The sequence below is a fragment of the Ambystoma mexicanum genome, chromosome 2p, assembly GCF_040938575.1.
Source record: "Ambystoma mexicanum isolate Mex_15411 chromosome 2p, UKY_AmexF1_1, whole genome shotgun sequence".
In the NCBI taxonomy this organism is placed as follows: domain Eukaryota; kingdom Metazoa; phylum Chordata; class Amphibia; order Caudata; family Ambystomatidae; genus Ambystoma; species Ambystoma mexicanum.
The window spans coordinates 825,681,011-825,697,619 of NC_090923.1; the positions used below are offsets into that span (position 1 = coordinate 825,681,011).

The 16,609-nt window shown below is 45.4% G+C and overlaps 1 protein-coding gene across 1 annotated transcript in view; it reads right to left on the reverse strand.

The window, feature by feature from the left end:
* Positions 1 to 12,827: 12,827 nt before the first annotated feature.
* Positions 12,828 to 16,609, reverse strand: part of SPINT2 (serine peptidase inhibitor, Kunitz type 2) — a 106,974-nt gene continuing 103,192 nt past the window's right edge. The window contains exon 10 of the mRNA XM_069644531.1: positions 12,828 to 13,740. Coding sequence (XP_069500632.1) covers positions 13,580 to 13,740 — 161 coding nt within the window. The 3' untranslated portion in view covers positions 12,828 to 13,579. The remainder of the gene's footprint in view (positions 13,741 to 16,609) is intronic.

Consider the following 16,609-nt stretch of genomic DNA (forward strand, 5'->3'; position numbering starts at 1 on the left):
CAAAATGGCTGTGAATACAAAACATTGCGGCAAAAAGGGTGTGGTTTTGCCACCAAAATCATTTAAAGGTTGCGGGGGACACCCCCGCAATCCCTGGACCAATACCATTTAAGAGGAGCGGGGGGGACACCCCTGCAGCCCCTTAAATGGTACAATAGGGTACACCTTTACCCTGTCAAACCACAGCTTTTTGTGCCGCAATTGTTTTTACTGACAACATTTTTTGCTGTGATTTTATTACCTGATACCAACATGGGGTACTCCTTTAGCAACACAAAATGAACCTGGGCGAAATGAGATCAGAACATCTGTTCAATAGACAACACCAAATCTTGTCAAAAAATATATTTATTTAAATGCATCCAACACAAATCCTTATTGTTCTGAACATCCGCATTTGTACACCACCATTTATTCCATCATTCATTCATACTCTCACTATACATGTCAATATTCCACACTTAGGGTACTCTGTCCACCTAGAACATATTTACGTACATTTCAACACTTCTTTGTAATTCCAGTAAGTGTTAATACAGAAAAGCAAATACCATTCTGCTTATTTGATATCACTCAACATGTGTTTCGGTCGTCACAAAATGGGCCCCTAATTTGGGCCAATTGCTATTAGCGACCTTCTTCAGGAGACGGATGGTTCAGTTGCAACCACTCCGAAATGTCAACGCGGTGGGGGATGTGATCAAACATCAATCTACAAACAATGTACAAAATATCAGAATTCCGATTTTATTTATGTAGACACAGATATATCTTGTGTGTAGATCGCAATTTATGTATATACAGGTTGACACTCACCTCCACACAAAATAATGGAGTCGCGTGTCAACAATGGACTTTATCCTGCAGTGGTGGTGGATTAGTCTGCACCTATACTGCAACGGAAGAGAGGGACAAGGCATCTAAATCGGCCTCCCTTATAAACAAGGTGAAAACAGCTCAGCATTGCGTTTTATGATTTGGATGCGTTGCCTTACCTGATGGGTAATTCAAGTATAGGAGTGTTTTGCGTAAAAACTCCAGAGAGGAAAATCCCTGATTGTGCCTGCAATGCAACACAGAGTGTATACATCAGCCTATTTATTGCACAAGATCAGATAAGATGGTGGAAAAACCACCTATCCAGTTGCCTCACCTGGTGTGTTGGAGTCCAGATATGTTCTATTCTGGTTCCCAGATTTTCTTCACACACTTAGATAATTTCTGTACAATGTACCTGTAGGGATACATAGGGCAAAACATCATGCTCCTGCATGTACCTTGCTAAATGCATTACCAATAATATATTAGCAACCAGAGCCCATAATAAAGGCGTCTTTCTCCCTGGCAGCACCAGTCTGGCGTTATAGGGATATTATTATTTCAATCATGTCATATCTCCATAATTGGCTTTTTAGGAGTCAGTATTTCAATAGTGCCACATGTCACCCAGGTCTCCCCTCACATGGTCCGCCCTACTGACTGTGTAGAACTCGAGTCAGCATACACCATGATGTCCCTAGAACTGCGAGTATTGCATGTGGATTCCTCGTGTTGTTTATAGCCGTGATCATGTTTAATCTGATGTGCTAAACATGTTATTTCTCCTTTATATGTGTTCAAATGCATTCTCAAAAATGACCACAGGACATCCGCACCATGTCCTTATAATCATGTCATGCGCTCGCTAATTGTGCAAGGAGAGTGCCGGGCTGACCCTTGCCAGCTCTGTTTAAAAGAGCTCATGTTTTTCTAATCAGAACGACGTTCATATCATGCGCTCGCTAGTTGTGAAATGAAGGTGGCAAGTGCCGGGCTGCCCTTTGCCAGCTCTTTGTGTACAAGTGAATGAGCATCAAAGCTTGTGTCTTTCTTTCAAAACGACGTTCATGTCATGCACTCGCTGAAAAATGGGTGCAGGGCACCGGGCTAACTCTGCCAGCTCCCTGTTTAAAAATAAAAAGACGACAGAGCTCATGTTTTTCTTTAAAACGGCACGGACATACATATATCTTACCGTTCCTTGTTGTCACTCGTCTTGTAGCTCGCCACAACAAACAGTAATTCGTGGGCATGGCTTGCTGATATAGGCCATGAACATGGCCAAAGGATTGGTTACAAAAACCCCCAGTGAATCCTGGGACTTGTAGTGATCCCATGTGTGAGTATTTTACATAGGAAACTTGTATTTTCAAAGCAAAAGTGCATTCTGCGGGATCATGAATGGTGGATTCATACACGTTTTGTAAAAATGTATTTGTTATATTTACAAGGATATTAAATAGATGGATTCAGCACTATTAAGGGAATTAACGCCATGCTCACACAATCCAATCATTTATTTTAGTGCATGAAAATGGCTCCATCGTGCACAATGATTCGTGGGCGTAGCTTGCTGATGGAGGCCATACATATGGCCACAGGACTAGTTCAAATAGCTCCCCAGTTAATCCTGGAACTAATCCGTTTCTAAAATTCCCTATGCAAGAAACTTCGACATGGGATCACTACAAGTCTCAGGACTCACTGGAGGTTTTTGTAACCAGTCCTTTGGCCATGTTCATGGCCTATATCAGCAAGCCATGCCCACGAATTACTGTGTTTTTTGTGGCGAGCTACAAGACGAGTGAGAACAAGGAACGGTAAGATATATGTATGTCCGTGCCGTTTTAAAGAAAAACATGAGCTCTGTCGTCTTTTTATTTTTAAACAGAGAGCTGGCAGGGTTAGCCCGGTGCCCTGCACCCATTTTTTAGCGAGTGCATGACATGAACGTCGTTTTGAAAGAAAGACAAGCTTTGATGCTCATTCACTTGTACACAAAGAGCTGGCAAAGGGCAGCCCGGCACTTGCCACCTTCATTTCACAACCAGCGAGCGCATGATATGAACGTCGTTCTGATTAGAAAAACATGAGCTTTTACTTTTACAGAGCTGGCAAGGGTGAGCCCAGCACTCTCCTTGCACAATTAGCGAGCGCATGACATGTTTATAAGGGCATGGTGCGTATGTCCTGTGGTCATTTTTGAGAATGCATTTTAACACATAAAGGAGAAGTAACATTTTTAGCACATCAGATTAAACATGATCACGGCTATAAACACGAGAAATCCACATGCAATGCTCGCAGTTCTAGGGACATCATGATGGATGCTGATTCGAGTTCTACACAGTCAGTAGGGCGGACCATGTGAGGGAAGACCTGAGTGACCTGTGGCACTATTGAAATACTGACGCCTAAAAAGCCAATTATGGAGATATGACATGATTGAAATAATAATATCCCTATAACTCCAGACTGGTGCCGCCAGGGAGAAAGACGCCTTTATTATGGGCTCTGGTTACTAATAAATTATTGGTAATGCATTTAGCAAGGTACATGCAGGAGCATGATGTTTTGCCCTATGTATCCCTACAGGTACATTGTACAGAAATTATCTAAGTGTGTGAAGAAAATCTGGGAACCAGAATAGAACATATCTGGACTCCAACACACAAGGTGAGGCAACTGGATAGGTGGTTTTTCCACTATCTTATGTGATCTTGTGCAATAAATTGGCTGATGTATACACTCTATGTTGCATTGCAGGCACAATCAGGGATTTTCCTCTCTGGAGTTTTTACGCAAGACACTCCTATACTTTAATTACCCATCAGGTAAGACAAAGCATCCAAATCATAAAACGCAATGCTGAGCTGTTTTCACCTTGTTTATAAGGGAGGCTGATTTAGATGCCTTGTCCCCCTCTTCCGTTGCAGTATAGGTGCAGACTAATCCATCACCACTGCAGGATAAAGTCCATTGTTGACATGCGACTTCATTATTTTGTGTGGAGGTGAGTGTCAACCTGGATATCCATAAATTGAGATACACACAAGATATATCTGTGTCTACATAAATAAGATCAGAATTCTGATATTTTGTATGTTTGTTTGGAGATTGTTTGATGACATCCCCCAACATGTTGACATTTCGGAGTGGTTGCAACTGAACCATCCGTCTCCTGAAGAAGGTCGCTTATAGCAATTGGCCCAAATTAGGGGCCCATTTTGTGACAACCGAAACATATGTTGAGTGATATCAAATAAGCAGAATGCTATTTGTTTTTGTGGATCAACACTTACTAGAATTACAAAGAAGTGTTGAAATGTATGTAAATATGTTTCTAGGTGGACAGAGTACCCTAGGTGTGGAATATTGACATGTATAGTGCGAGTGTGAATGAATGGTAGTGTACAAATGTGGATGTTTAGAATAATAAGGATTTGTGTAAGATACATATAAATATATATTTGACAAGATTTGGTGTTGTCTATTGAACAGATGTTCTGATCTCACTTCACCCTGGTTCATTTTGTGTTCCATTATATTTGGCCTGTAGGACCTGTGGCAGTAAGGCATTCCCCATTTTCAAACTACTCCTTTAGCAGACATGGCCTGCTCAAGAGTGGAAAATTCGGTTAAGCTGTCCTCAATGTTTTCAACCAAGTTGGAAACGGGCCCATCCACCTCATGTAAGTTGGTGCTTGGCAAGCTCCCAGAGGTATGGAGGGAAGGGCAGTACAGGAGTAAGATAATGTTACTCTTACTGCAGCACCTGCTGTACTCCTAGTCCACTTTGCTCCATATAGCCACACCTCCCCACTCCCCAGTCTAAAAACATGCTTAGCCAGTCAGGGACAGACGTCATCAGGTGGAAAGAGAAGGGCAAATAATTGGGAGGCAGGACTGAGACTGCAGATGTGCCTGGCTTCACATGAAAGTTACATTTCTATTTTGGTGCTGCACAAAACAAATGCCCCTTCATCACATTGGACTGAACATTCAGAAGCAAAAAGCAATGGGGACATTCGACTGGGAGTACAGTAGTCACCAGGCTTCCAGATAAGGATCGTACCAGGCCTTTATGCATGAAGATCTTGTAAATACGACAGCTTTATTATTTTCCTGCATACATTTACGCACAAGTTTAGAGCAGAGGGCAGTGCAAAGGTCAGGTTGACAGAAACCAGAATGCTCCTTTTGATTTTTATCTACATGGATGTCATTGTAAGCCACGGAGAAAAGCCTGTCAAACAGAATATTTTTCTCTGAACAGTTTCTAAAAAGAAACCGCTCACCATGATAAGGAATGTTTTCTTTCCGTTCAGCTTTTGCAGTGCTGTATGTAGATGCATACGGAGCAAACCGAAGCGATATTCATATTGAATTTAGCAGTCTAGGATAGCAGAATTAATAAGATGGAAAACTAAGTTGCAATTGAGAATGTTTCTTTAACACATTAAGCTCGTTTTCCCCCATTGAAAGCAAACCAGTGTTGCACCATTTTATTTTGCAGAATTCCTGTGCTGTGTGCATAATCATGTAGAGACCGGTCATTTTACACTCCAGTTATAAAAAGTGTAAAATGAGTATGCACGGTCTCATCTAGTTTACATCCATTCAACCTTGCAGTCAATGGCATACATTACTATAAATGGTCAGTGGCAGCAGTGTCTTTTCTCATTGGTGAGTGTCATTACACCAATCACCTATGTTATAGCCTCAAATCTTCAAGACAATTAAAACATCCAAAACCGTAAGTGAAAGCGCTGTTCAAAAACAAATAAAAGTTATTCGTAATTAAAATAGAAACCCTGTAAAACCAGTCCCTGTGATAATTCAGATAGGTATTACCTTCATGTAGCACTTCATGCATGGTTTGTCCAACATCTAGGCACAGATTATTGTAACTCAGTCGATACTCAGTTTACCAACCTCTGAAGGATGTAAGCCAATAACATAGCTCAGCCGGTTGAGCGCTCGTTGCAGGTTTGAATTCTGGCAAGACCAACTCAGCCTTTCATCCTTTTGGAGGTCGATAAGTACCAACTTCGGTTTGGTGAGAATTGTGATATTTTCCATGTACGGGGCTTTACCAAAAGAGCTATTTAATAATTTGACCATGAGATTAGGTACAGAATTTAGCAGGGATTCATTGCCTTTCTGCACTGTTGTATTATAACATTGGCATACCATTAGGTGGTAATAGTTGCAGGAAACAATGACTTCCATTAAACATCAAATGACAACTCTGTTATCGAATCTCAAAAGACATCATACAATTCATGTTTGCTTTACAATGTAATTGGCTAGGTTATTGTGTTTGCAACATTTTAATATAACATGGCCAGACGTTAGAAAAAGAAAGGTGTATTCCGTCAATGCAGAAAGCTGCCACATGGTAATCATACAGTTTTTGCACATCGCCTGTATGACTCATACATTTCATTCTTGCAAAGGGTAATACAAATTTTCACTCTTGAAATCAAGAGAGCGAGTAAAATATTGCCACCTCAAAATCCTATCTCGAGCACTGGTAGTCCCCATCATGAGCAACTTTGATTTTTCTCTGGAAAAGAATAAATCCAATCAACTGCATCCAAGGAAAGACCCAACGCTGTAACATGATATAAGATATGGACCTTAAGCTATACAATGTGGACTCCGGTTTGCCAGTTTCAAGATCTAGTGAAGCACTTCTACATTGCTGTTAGATGGTTTAGGATGTGCCACGGTGTGGTCAATTACGGTTTTCCTATGAAAAGCCACAATCTGGGTATTCACTACTGGAAGGTACCTGCAACTTCAAGATGCCATGTGCATAAATAACTGTCAATCTGTCAATGCTGGGGCTCCCCTCCAATACCACTTACCATCCAGTATGAAGGTCCCCCAGTAGTTTTGTAACAGTGAGTATTCCCTGCAAGGGGGTGGGGGATGATGTGGCTAAATAGCACCGATGCACTCCTTTTAAATCTCACAATTAGGTGGTTGAAGGCCCCCAAATGGGCTTAGTGGCATTCACATTAGTCCTGCTTTGGTAATACAATTGTTATAAGCTGCTCACATCCTCCCCCAATTCCCACCTACATCCACCAATCTACAAAGAGGTAACTTGCCAGCAGTATCCATCCCTTCAAATCTTCAACCTCGGTGCCATCTAGCAGTGGCATCACTCACTGAATGAGGGAGAACATCTAATCTAAGCTCAGGCCAGCCACATAAATGTCTGCTGCTAGCAATACATTGCTTGAAGCCAGTCTTAACAGATGCAGCTAGTGTAGCAGATAATCAGCAATTTGAGTGGCCAATTGAAAAAAGTAAACTCAATTCCAATGGGAGGTAAACCCCCCACCCCCAAAAAGAAATGCTGTCCAGTAAAAAGGTTCCTCAACCTTCCCATTAGTAGAAATATGCATGAAATAATTAGTGTTTCCATTTGAAAGGGGGCGTGGTTGGATGGAAGAGCTTACATCCTGACCTGCAGTTAGTGTTGCAAACTTTTACAGAGCTCCTGCTCTGATTCAAAGAGCCCAAGTTATTTACTTGGTTGCTGGGACATCTCGCGTTTGTTGGTGCCTCTGGGGGTCTCAGTTCCTCAGCGTTTCATTGTTTGCTCCTGTATCCCACCCGCCCTGCCACCCTTGAACCCTGATTTGGCATTAGCCTGTGTGCTATGTGTAGGGACTGGTTGACTCAGCCAACACTCCTGTTTTTACATCCTGATCTGCAGTGAGTGTTGCAACCTTTTCACAGAGCTTCCGCTCAGATTTAAAGATCCTAAATTACTTAGTTGGTTGCTAGGACATCTTGTGTTTGTTGGTGCCTCACGGCCAGGGGGTCCCAGTTCCTCCTCGTTTCCTTGTTCCCCTTCCATCCCCACACTCCTGAACCCCGATTGGCCATTCAGCCCTGCTGAAGTGATCCCAGTAGAGCAGTCCCACTGCCCTTTGGGGCCCTTCACCGCAGGGGAGCTACAAGGCAAAGGGCAGCTCAAGATTGTGTCCACCGGTGTCAGTCGGGGAAGGAAGTCTGCAGCAGTCAACCTGCCTCGACTGCTCCAGTAAGTGTGGTGAGTCAGGGGGGCAGCCGCAATCACTGCACCCCACCAAACTGACCCACCCTCTAATTGCCCTCTTCGCACCACCCATAAGCATCTCTGTGAACTGTATTGTTTAGCCTTCTCACATCTCTAGGAAAGTTACATTTTTTTGCATTGCTGTTGTGTTAAAGACTAGGCCTTCTCCCTCTTCTGGGAGGGTTGAATGTGGGTGGTCGCAGTGCATTGTCCTCACCCCGTGTCTTCCATTCCCCTGTGGTGCATTACCTTAGTGTGCCTCGTTCTGTGTGATCCCTCCCCCTCCAGTGCTTCCTGTGGTGCATGGCTCTGGGCTGTGCTTCTCCCTCACTCTCCCCTCTTGCCTCCTCACACCCTCTGTGGTACTCCCAATCTCTCCCATCTTCTCAAACTACTACTCTAGCTCCTATCATATCCCTCTCACTTAGTCTGTAAGAAGAAGTTTAAGAGGGATATCCTCGTCTCCAACCCAGGCCTCCCCCATCGCAGATAACCACATTAGCTCTTCCCCCAGACAGACTCACCGACATCCTCTATGTTGTCCCTCTCCAGACCTATGGACCCCTCATGTGGTCAGTTTTCTCTCCCTTCTCCCATTAATGGTGGTACCTGGTGGGAGGTCCTCTTGGCCTCCTTCCAATCCTCCAAGACCATCATCAATGCATCTAAATGGTACCGTCATGGTCCAGGGCTCTCAGCCCAATCTCCTCCTGGATAGGCATTTCCTGCGTCTGAACTTCCTCTTCTTCTGCCACTCCCAACACCTCTCTGGCTCCTCTGCCACCTCCATCCTCCTCCACTATGGCCCCTATGCCAGCTCAGTCTACTGCCTCTACCCACCTTCTACCGCCTCTGTTGGGTGTACCTCACTCCTGCACCCCACCCCAGAAGACTTTCAAATGTGGCAACCTGCTCCATGTAGCTATTCTCAACTCACCCTCTGCTTTCAAACACTCCTGACATCTGCCACCTCCTTGAATAACTTGACCTGGATGTCCTCGCCCTCACCGAGACATGGTTCTGAACCAGTTCTGTCACAGGTTGACACTGGGGTACAAGATCCTCTCCTAGCCCAGAACCAACCAGCCCATGGATGGAGTGGCCCTGATCTTTCCGGAGTGGGTCCCGGCTTTTCATTTATATGCATGCCTACTCCACCTGCAGGTTCTCTCTCCTGGTCTCCATCAGACTGTGGCCACCATCTACAGGTCACCTGCCAGGTCACACTCTTCCTCTCAGACTGGGCTTACCTCTTCCCTCCTTGCCTCAACCTCTCAAGTTCTCCTCGGAGAACATACACCTGGATACTTCCAATCCCTCTGGGCTCTTCCACATCCTTTGCAACTCTCTCCCTTTCCATTCTACCTTCTGGTCCGACACACCTTGGATGTACCATCTCCTCAGACAACCCCTTCTCTAACCCCCTCATCACTCCTCTAGGACTGACCACTTTCTGCTCTCCGCTTACCTGAAATTTCTTGCCCCTCAAGCAAAGCCTACCGTAGCATGGCCGCCTTCTTTTTCGGTCATTCAGCCTTCAAGCGAGTGTCAGTGGACGCCTTTGCCTCTACCTTCTGTTCCCCCTACGGCTGACATGCACTCCGACAGCCCTGCATCTTTCCATCGCCAACACTCTAGCCAAACTTGCCCCAATCAAGAGTACCCATCTGAAGCCCACCTCCAAGAGCAACTCTTTGTACGACTCAGACCTCGCTGCCCTGAAACGCAAGTGCAGGGTGGCTAAGGGGAAGTGGATGGTCTCAGGCACATCCTCAGACAAACTGGTCTGCCACATGCTCCAAAGGCAACAGACTGTCCTCTTCAAGAAGAGGGTCCATATCCAAGCTTGTGTCTCTGCGGCCTCTAACAAAACGGCCAAACTTTTTTTTAAATCTGCAAGAAGCTGGGCAATCCTACTGCAGTCTCCACTTCTGTTCCCTCCCAGGCCCTCTGTACGACTCTGGCCTCTCATTTCACCACTAAACCTCTGGAAATACTGTCTTCGCTTTACTCTCTCAAGCCCCCTTTGGCCACCTGCCCCCAGCCTCTTCCTTTTCCCTCTGTCAACACAAGACAATGTCTCTAGACCAGTGTGATCGATGAAGTGTCACCCAAACAGGTGCTCCCCTGCTCTTCCAGAACCATCAAGGACCACATTGCCACCCTTGCTCCTACCTTGGCTGATTTCTGCAATCACCCTTCCGCCACTGGATTACATTCTCCCCCCCCCCTCACCCCCCCCCCCCCCCAAGCACTCCCTTGTGCACCCCTCCTAAAAAAGCCACTCCTGGAAAAGTTGGCCATCTCCCAGCTTACTCTTCGCACTGAGTCTGTTGGTGGTCTTAAAGCATCAGTCTGGCTTCAGAGGCCTACTAAAAGGTATGGAAACTGCTCTCCTGAACACTGAAGATCTGCTCTCTAATCTGGACTCCAGCTCTCATCCTCCTGGACCTTTCCTCTGCCTTCAACACTGTCAATCACACCACCCTGATCAACACGACTGTCAAACTGGGCATCACGGATCAGGCCGTGGCGTGACCGACGACCTCCCTCCAGGACCGTCCCTCCTAGGTCCAACTTGTGTTCCTTCACTCACCACCTCTCTCTACATGTGGTGTCCCCCACGACTCCATCCTCCCACCCTGGCTCTTCAATGTCTATCTGGCCCCTTTGGCACACCGGATCTCCACCTTCTCTTTGACTGTTCAGTGTAACTCTCCTTCAGGCTTTCCTCAGCCTCCTCTCCTCCTTTGTTCATTCCCGACTGTATCCACGATTAGTGTGCTTCAAACTATCTTTGCCTTAATGCCACTAAGACGGAGATCCTGCTCATTGGGAGCCCTTCTCCCGCTTTCCCTCTCTGGCCGTGCTCCTTGGGCCCTCCATCCTCACCTTCCTGGGAGGCAAAAAAAACCTTGGTTTCCTCTTCAACTGCACACACTCCTTACATCACGGACCTTGCCAAAAAGGCCCATTTCCAGCTGCACCTCCTCAGAGGTATTCTACCTTTTCTCCCTTTGCCCCCCCCCCCCCCCAGAAGCTCACCATCTCCAGAGCCATGGTTCTCTCCAGGCTGGAATACTGCAACAGCCTCCTTCTCAATCTTGTTTACCTCTACTCTGACCCCCTGCAACTAATCTAGATCAGGACTGCGAGGCTCATCCTTGACCTCCTGATCTCTCCTGCCCCGAGATCTCTCCACTGGCTCCCAGTGGCTTCAAGGATCAAGTTCAGGACCCTCTGCATCGTCCACAAGGCTTTCTGGGACCGGCACTACATCCAACTCTTCCGAAATACCTTCCTTCTAGAGCACTTGGCTGAGCTACCTCGAACTCCGAGGGTCAGACGCTTCTCCAAGCAGAGAGGAGGGGGGCCGGGGGAGTTGGGAGGTAGACTCTGCTCTGCTGGAAACTACCTCTGAAACAGCCTCCCTTTCCCTCTAGGACAGAGCTGGACCATCTGCAGTTCTGGATGCAGCAAAGACCCTCCTTTTCTCCTCCCTCTCTTGCTCCCTTGCTAATGTACCTGTCTGCTGCGTGGACCGGTTCCCTCAGTCTCAACGAGTACAGGCTCTTCCATGAACAGTCTTCCTTTGCACGGCCTCCTGAACTACCGTGCATTTGGGGGCTGTGACTAACCCCTAGAACCCAGTGCCTCCTTGCACTTACCAGAGCTGCTCTGGCTGCACTTAGAGCCATGCTACCCTCACCGCACTCCCCCACCCCCTTCCCTCGTTTCCCCTGCACTTCTCGTTGTCACACTTGCACGATCAGAATGACGAGGCCTAGCAGGATTGTTTGTCTTGTCCTCCCTACGTCTGCCCCCACTTGTCTTGTGGCACCTAGAAACACTTATTTACAGGTGCGTTATGCATGCTATATGATATGCACAGCACACAAATGCTTAAGCCAATATTTTGGGAGATTCTTTTGGGGTCAGATTGCAGGGCCCCTGTTAGGAAGTTCCCTACCAGACTCGGAGAGAAAGCACTACTATAGCACTTGAAATTCCAAATGAGGAAGAAAGCCCCATTTTAACTGGCCCGCTTCAAATGTTGTGCAGCCATGTTTCAAGTTTTACTTTTTGTATGTCCACTATAGCCAAGAATGTCTGCTCAACTCCTACCTAGTCAACTTCTTGTCATCCTAGTGATTAAATCCCTGCACCCTTACCTTTACTACACATACAGGCTAGCAACTACCTGGCTCCTTGGGGTGGAGTCCGGTAGCAATTATGAAACAAGGCTTTGTTTTTTTTGGCAATGCTCCATGTACAGAAGTAAGCTTGTGTAGCACAGAAAATACATTCTGTAATCTCTAATGCAATAGTAGTTTTAGGGATACTTGCAGCAGGCAATTCCAAACAGATTGCAGTGGACAGAAAATCCAAGCAGACTAAAGACAGAGCAATTTAATAGCCTGCTGCTTTATTTATGTGGGTTATTGGCAATATCTTTTGTAAAACCGTATGCAATAAGTTGCATAGTTTACATGCTGTAATGTCGAGCTTTCTTTGTGTGTGCTTAAGAAGTTTGACATCTGGTTGCTTTTCTGGCAAACGACAACTAACATGCCCGGAAAGGCTCAAGGCTCCTTCAATGTTCAAGGACACTGACAATGACAATTACATGTACATGTAGTGAGTTGTGTTTCAATGCTCTCGGTATATTTGCGAGTTTACAGTACTCTTGCCCAAACCAGGGGCCATTGCACCCGGGTCTAATGAAGCATCGAAATTAATTTAAATTGCTCCCTTCACATTTGTGCTGAGCACATGCTGCCATTTCAAGCATAATTGTCAGAATATGAAGTCCCGCATATCACTCTTCTGGTTGCAGGGGAAAAACAATGTGGGTTATGGCGCCTAAAGACCCAGCGTACAGCATCTAGTCTACAACGTGAAATTGATTCAAATCACCACACAGTGAAGGTTCAAAATACAGGAACAAACTTTATTAAAAAGCAGAGTTATCCAGATTTCACACAACTGCAGAATTAAACCTAAATTAAAATGAGCAATTAAGCTGGATACAGTGAAAAGATAACAATGATCATTGCATGTTTATGCTCAAAAACACATTGGAGTGCACCAACTTAAGAACCTTCTGACAGACAATGGGTTTTTGGAATGCCTAGAAAAGTTCGGGGGGTCCTTCAATTTCCCCACAATGGCCAAGGTCATGTACCTTTTACTTACAAAAGAACAAAGTAGCAACACATTACAATTTGTGAATCAATCCTTACCCAATGCACTCATTCGGTGATATGGAACAGTAGCGATTTGAACACTAAGGATTAAAACGGGACATTCCAAGACTTCCATGAAGCAATACGAGACAGCTAGCAAATTTACTGTGAATGTACAAATGGTCTCGAGTAATGGATCTTTGGATATCGGTGCACCGACAGATTCCAGGCTATCAAAATGGCACAGATGTCAACTTGAAGTTGCTGCACATATCAGGGAGTATTTATTTCAAATAAAATGTACAACCAGTAAAGCTCAGCTGAACTACAGAACTGTCTAGACGGAACTTTAAAAAAGGATAGTTCCCAGAATACTCTGGGTTTTACAGAAAACCACATTTTGTTTCCTCATCTCAAATTATGTTCAATAAACCAGTATATACAGAGTCACTGGAATATTCTCTTGAGATGCTTGCCAAAAAAAAGGATTTCCATTTTAAAGCGTGTAGGCATTATTCATGAGGCACTCCTTGTCATCTATAGGGCTCCATACATCTATGTTGCGGTTGTTTCGCCTGGCCATCTTGACAAAGACCACCACCATAGCTCCAAGTAATATGGCAATCATGATGGCCAGAAGCACTGCTAAAGCAACAGCTGTGAAAAGTAAAACATTGTTTTAATGCATACTTCATGTATTGTCCAGTATTATTTAGGTTTCTGCTAGATGCACATCATTGGCAGTTTACAGTTCTGAAAAGGACCTGAACTAGCAGGTTGTGCAGTATAAAAAGTGGATACAAATGCTACCGTGAGAATTACAGTAATGCAGCATGGTAAAAAGGGGAAGAGGGCAAGTAGCACACTTCAAGCAAAGGATTTGAGGGTAGCACTGCTTTAAAGGGAGACAGGGGAGATGGAGTGCATTAATTTGGTGTACAACTACAGCATAGCAATTTTGATCCCAAACCTGAATAGTAAATGGCAATCCGTACAATCTAAAATCACAATACAAAGATTACTGAATACACAGTTTATTGAATTTAATCCCGGGGTGTTAAATGAGTGTCCCCTCTTTAAGGAGTTTCTGCAGTGATCCCCAATATTTCCATTTGTCTGCTCCATTACTTGGGGTAACTTTTGAATAATCACAAAGCTTAAGAACCCCCTGTGCATTCTGAAAAATCCTCTGCCACAATTTGTCAGGATTCACATTATGCCAGTTTACAGGACCCCAACCAATGGTTTCTCCTTGACCCAGCAAGCAGACCGAGTCGAAAGCCTCAAAAAAGTCCCAGCTTCACAAAAATCCTTGCTGCTCATCACTGTGGATGATATCAAATTCAGGGCGCACAAAAGTCAGAAATGCCAAGTGATCTGTTAGAGAACCAACATAACTACAAATCTGGTTAACAAGTAGCCTAATCCCAACAAACCAACTGCTGGATACATGCCTCGATTCAGTACTTGCAAATGTGCTGCTTTGCTGTTCAGCCAAAAGGGTTCATGTACAGCAACAATGGAAGATGGACCCCCACGCCCACTTTGGATTTGAAGACCCCACCAGGATACTGCATCTGCCCTGAACATACAGTAACTGGTAGAGTCTCAACCCTTAAACGCTCAAAGCGTATGTACCTGCTGTTAGGAAAGTCTTTTAAGCACCATTCTACATTTTATGGACCCCCCAAACGTTTTGCTTTTTTTTAACTCGTCTTGACTTTCAGAGCAGTGAAGCCTTCTGCTTCACTTCTCTGTAAAGTCAGGACAAAGGTGTAAAACAAAAGCAAGAAGTTTGGGGGTCCTGCAACTTCACTTAACTGGCATTTTATTCATTTTTTATGGGGAAACTGGCTAGTCCTTCAGACGGTCAGTATTGTGAAATTAGGTTCCCTTTGGTCTTTTTACTCGTCATCCGTTTGGGTAACTTTTTCCTGTTGCACATGGCATCATTCATTGCAGTGCAATGGGGGATACGTTTGTATCACCCTAGACTTCACCAAAAGGATTTTCGGTTACTTTAAAATGTCCGAGAGACAAGGTCGTGGCAGCACTTATGCGTTAACATTTTTGCTATATTTTTAGTTCGCCCATTTGTGTTTGGCTAGTAACAGTGGCCATCTTCAGGCCTGCACTCAAGCCTAGGACCAAGCCCCTCACAACAACACTCCTGAAGAAGGCCAATCATCATAGCCAGCAGGCGTAGACGGCCCATATCAAAGGCCTACGAAGCCTGTCTTGGCCAGAATGGGCCAGCATTGCCACCCACACGACCACAAAGCAAGGCATGTGCTCAACTCTGCAGCCTACTACCCTTACCACCTTCTTGCCCACTCATTTCACTTCACCATCACCCCAACCACTTTCCTCTCAGCGCGCCTGCACCTCTTGCTAATAAAGCTTGAGCTCACAGACCATCAGCCCAGCGCCATCCGGCCCAGACACAAAGCACACTACACCCGCAAGACCACCTCACCCCTCCCCCGGAACGTGCTAACCACCACCTGCACACCAGCAGCTTGACTAGCAATCTAGGCAATATACCAAATAGCGCCCATAATGTGGTCAGTACGACTGAAACTAGCTCATCCAAGCACTCTGCTTCACCACCATACAGCTCCCCTAGCGTCTCCCTTACTAGCAAAGCCAACACTGGCATGCCCAATTTGCCAGGCCACAACAACTAGGGAAGGTAATTGCAGTCAAAAGATTGATCGTGCAGCAAACTCGATCCCCACTCAATCAACCCACACTACCTTTGAATTGCGCCCTAGGTCATGCCAGATGCATTCAAGCACACCCATTAGACACCCAAGACTCTCTTCCAACTATCTTGAAGCAGCCTTCGACCTGGTAGATCATAATCTTTTGTAAGCACCTCACTGGCGAACTTCTCCCAGGAAGGAAGCCACTAGCTGTATGCCTTTCTGGCAGACAACCATCAGCGTTGTTAGAAAACGCAGCAGTACTACCCCTCCCCTCAAGCATTTGCGTCTCCGCCACGCTCTACGTCATCTTCACCAAACCTTTACCAGACCTCCTTGACACATGTAATCTCCTACAGCAACTATGCTGACGATATCAAAATCCTCCTGCCCCTCAGCCAATGACTACATTACAAGCACTGTACCAAACCTGGATGGCTTTATAGTCTCTGCCTCAATAAAAAAGTCTGAGGGTTGCCCTACCATGCTCAACTACACCGTTTCTCCATCGACAGCAATGTGATCGGCGTTTCCCAGTAGTGAAGACAGTGGGTGTACACATTGATGCCACCCTCACTAACCCAGCAAGTCAACGCCATCGCCTCCTCGGCCGCCCACACCATAAACTCAATGCATGCAGACCTTTCCTTCCTACCAGTAGTTGCCCCACTATTGCCCGGGCCAGGATTGGCTCCAGACCAGATTACTGCAATGTGTTATTTGCAGGCACCTCAACCAAAAAAATATGAGAAACTACAAATGTTAAAATAAATCATCCAGGACAACTCACTCAGAGCCGCTCCAACATTCCCAAACGTGAG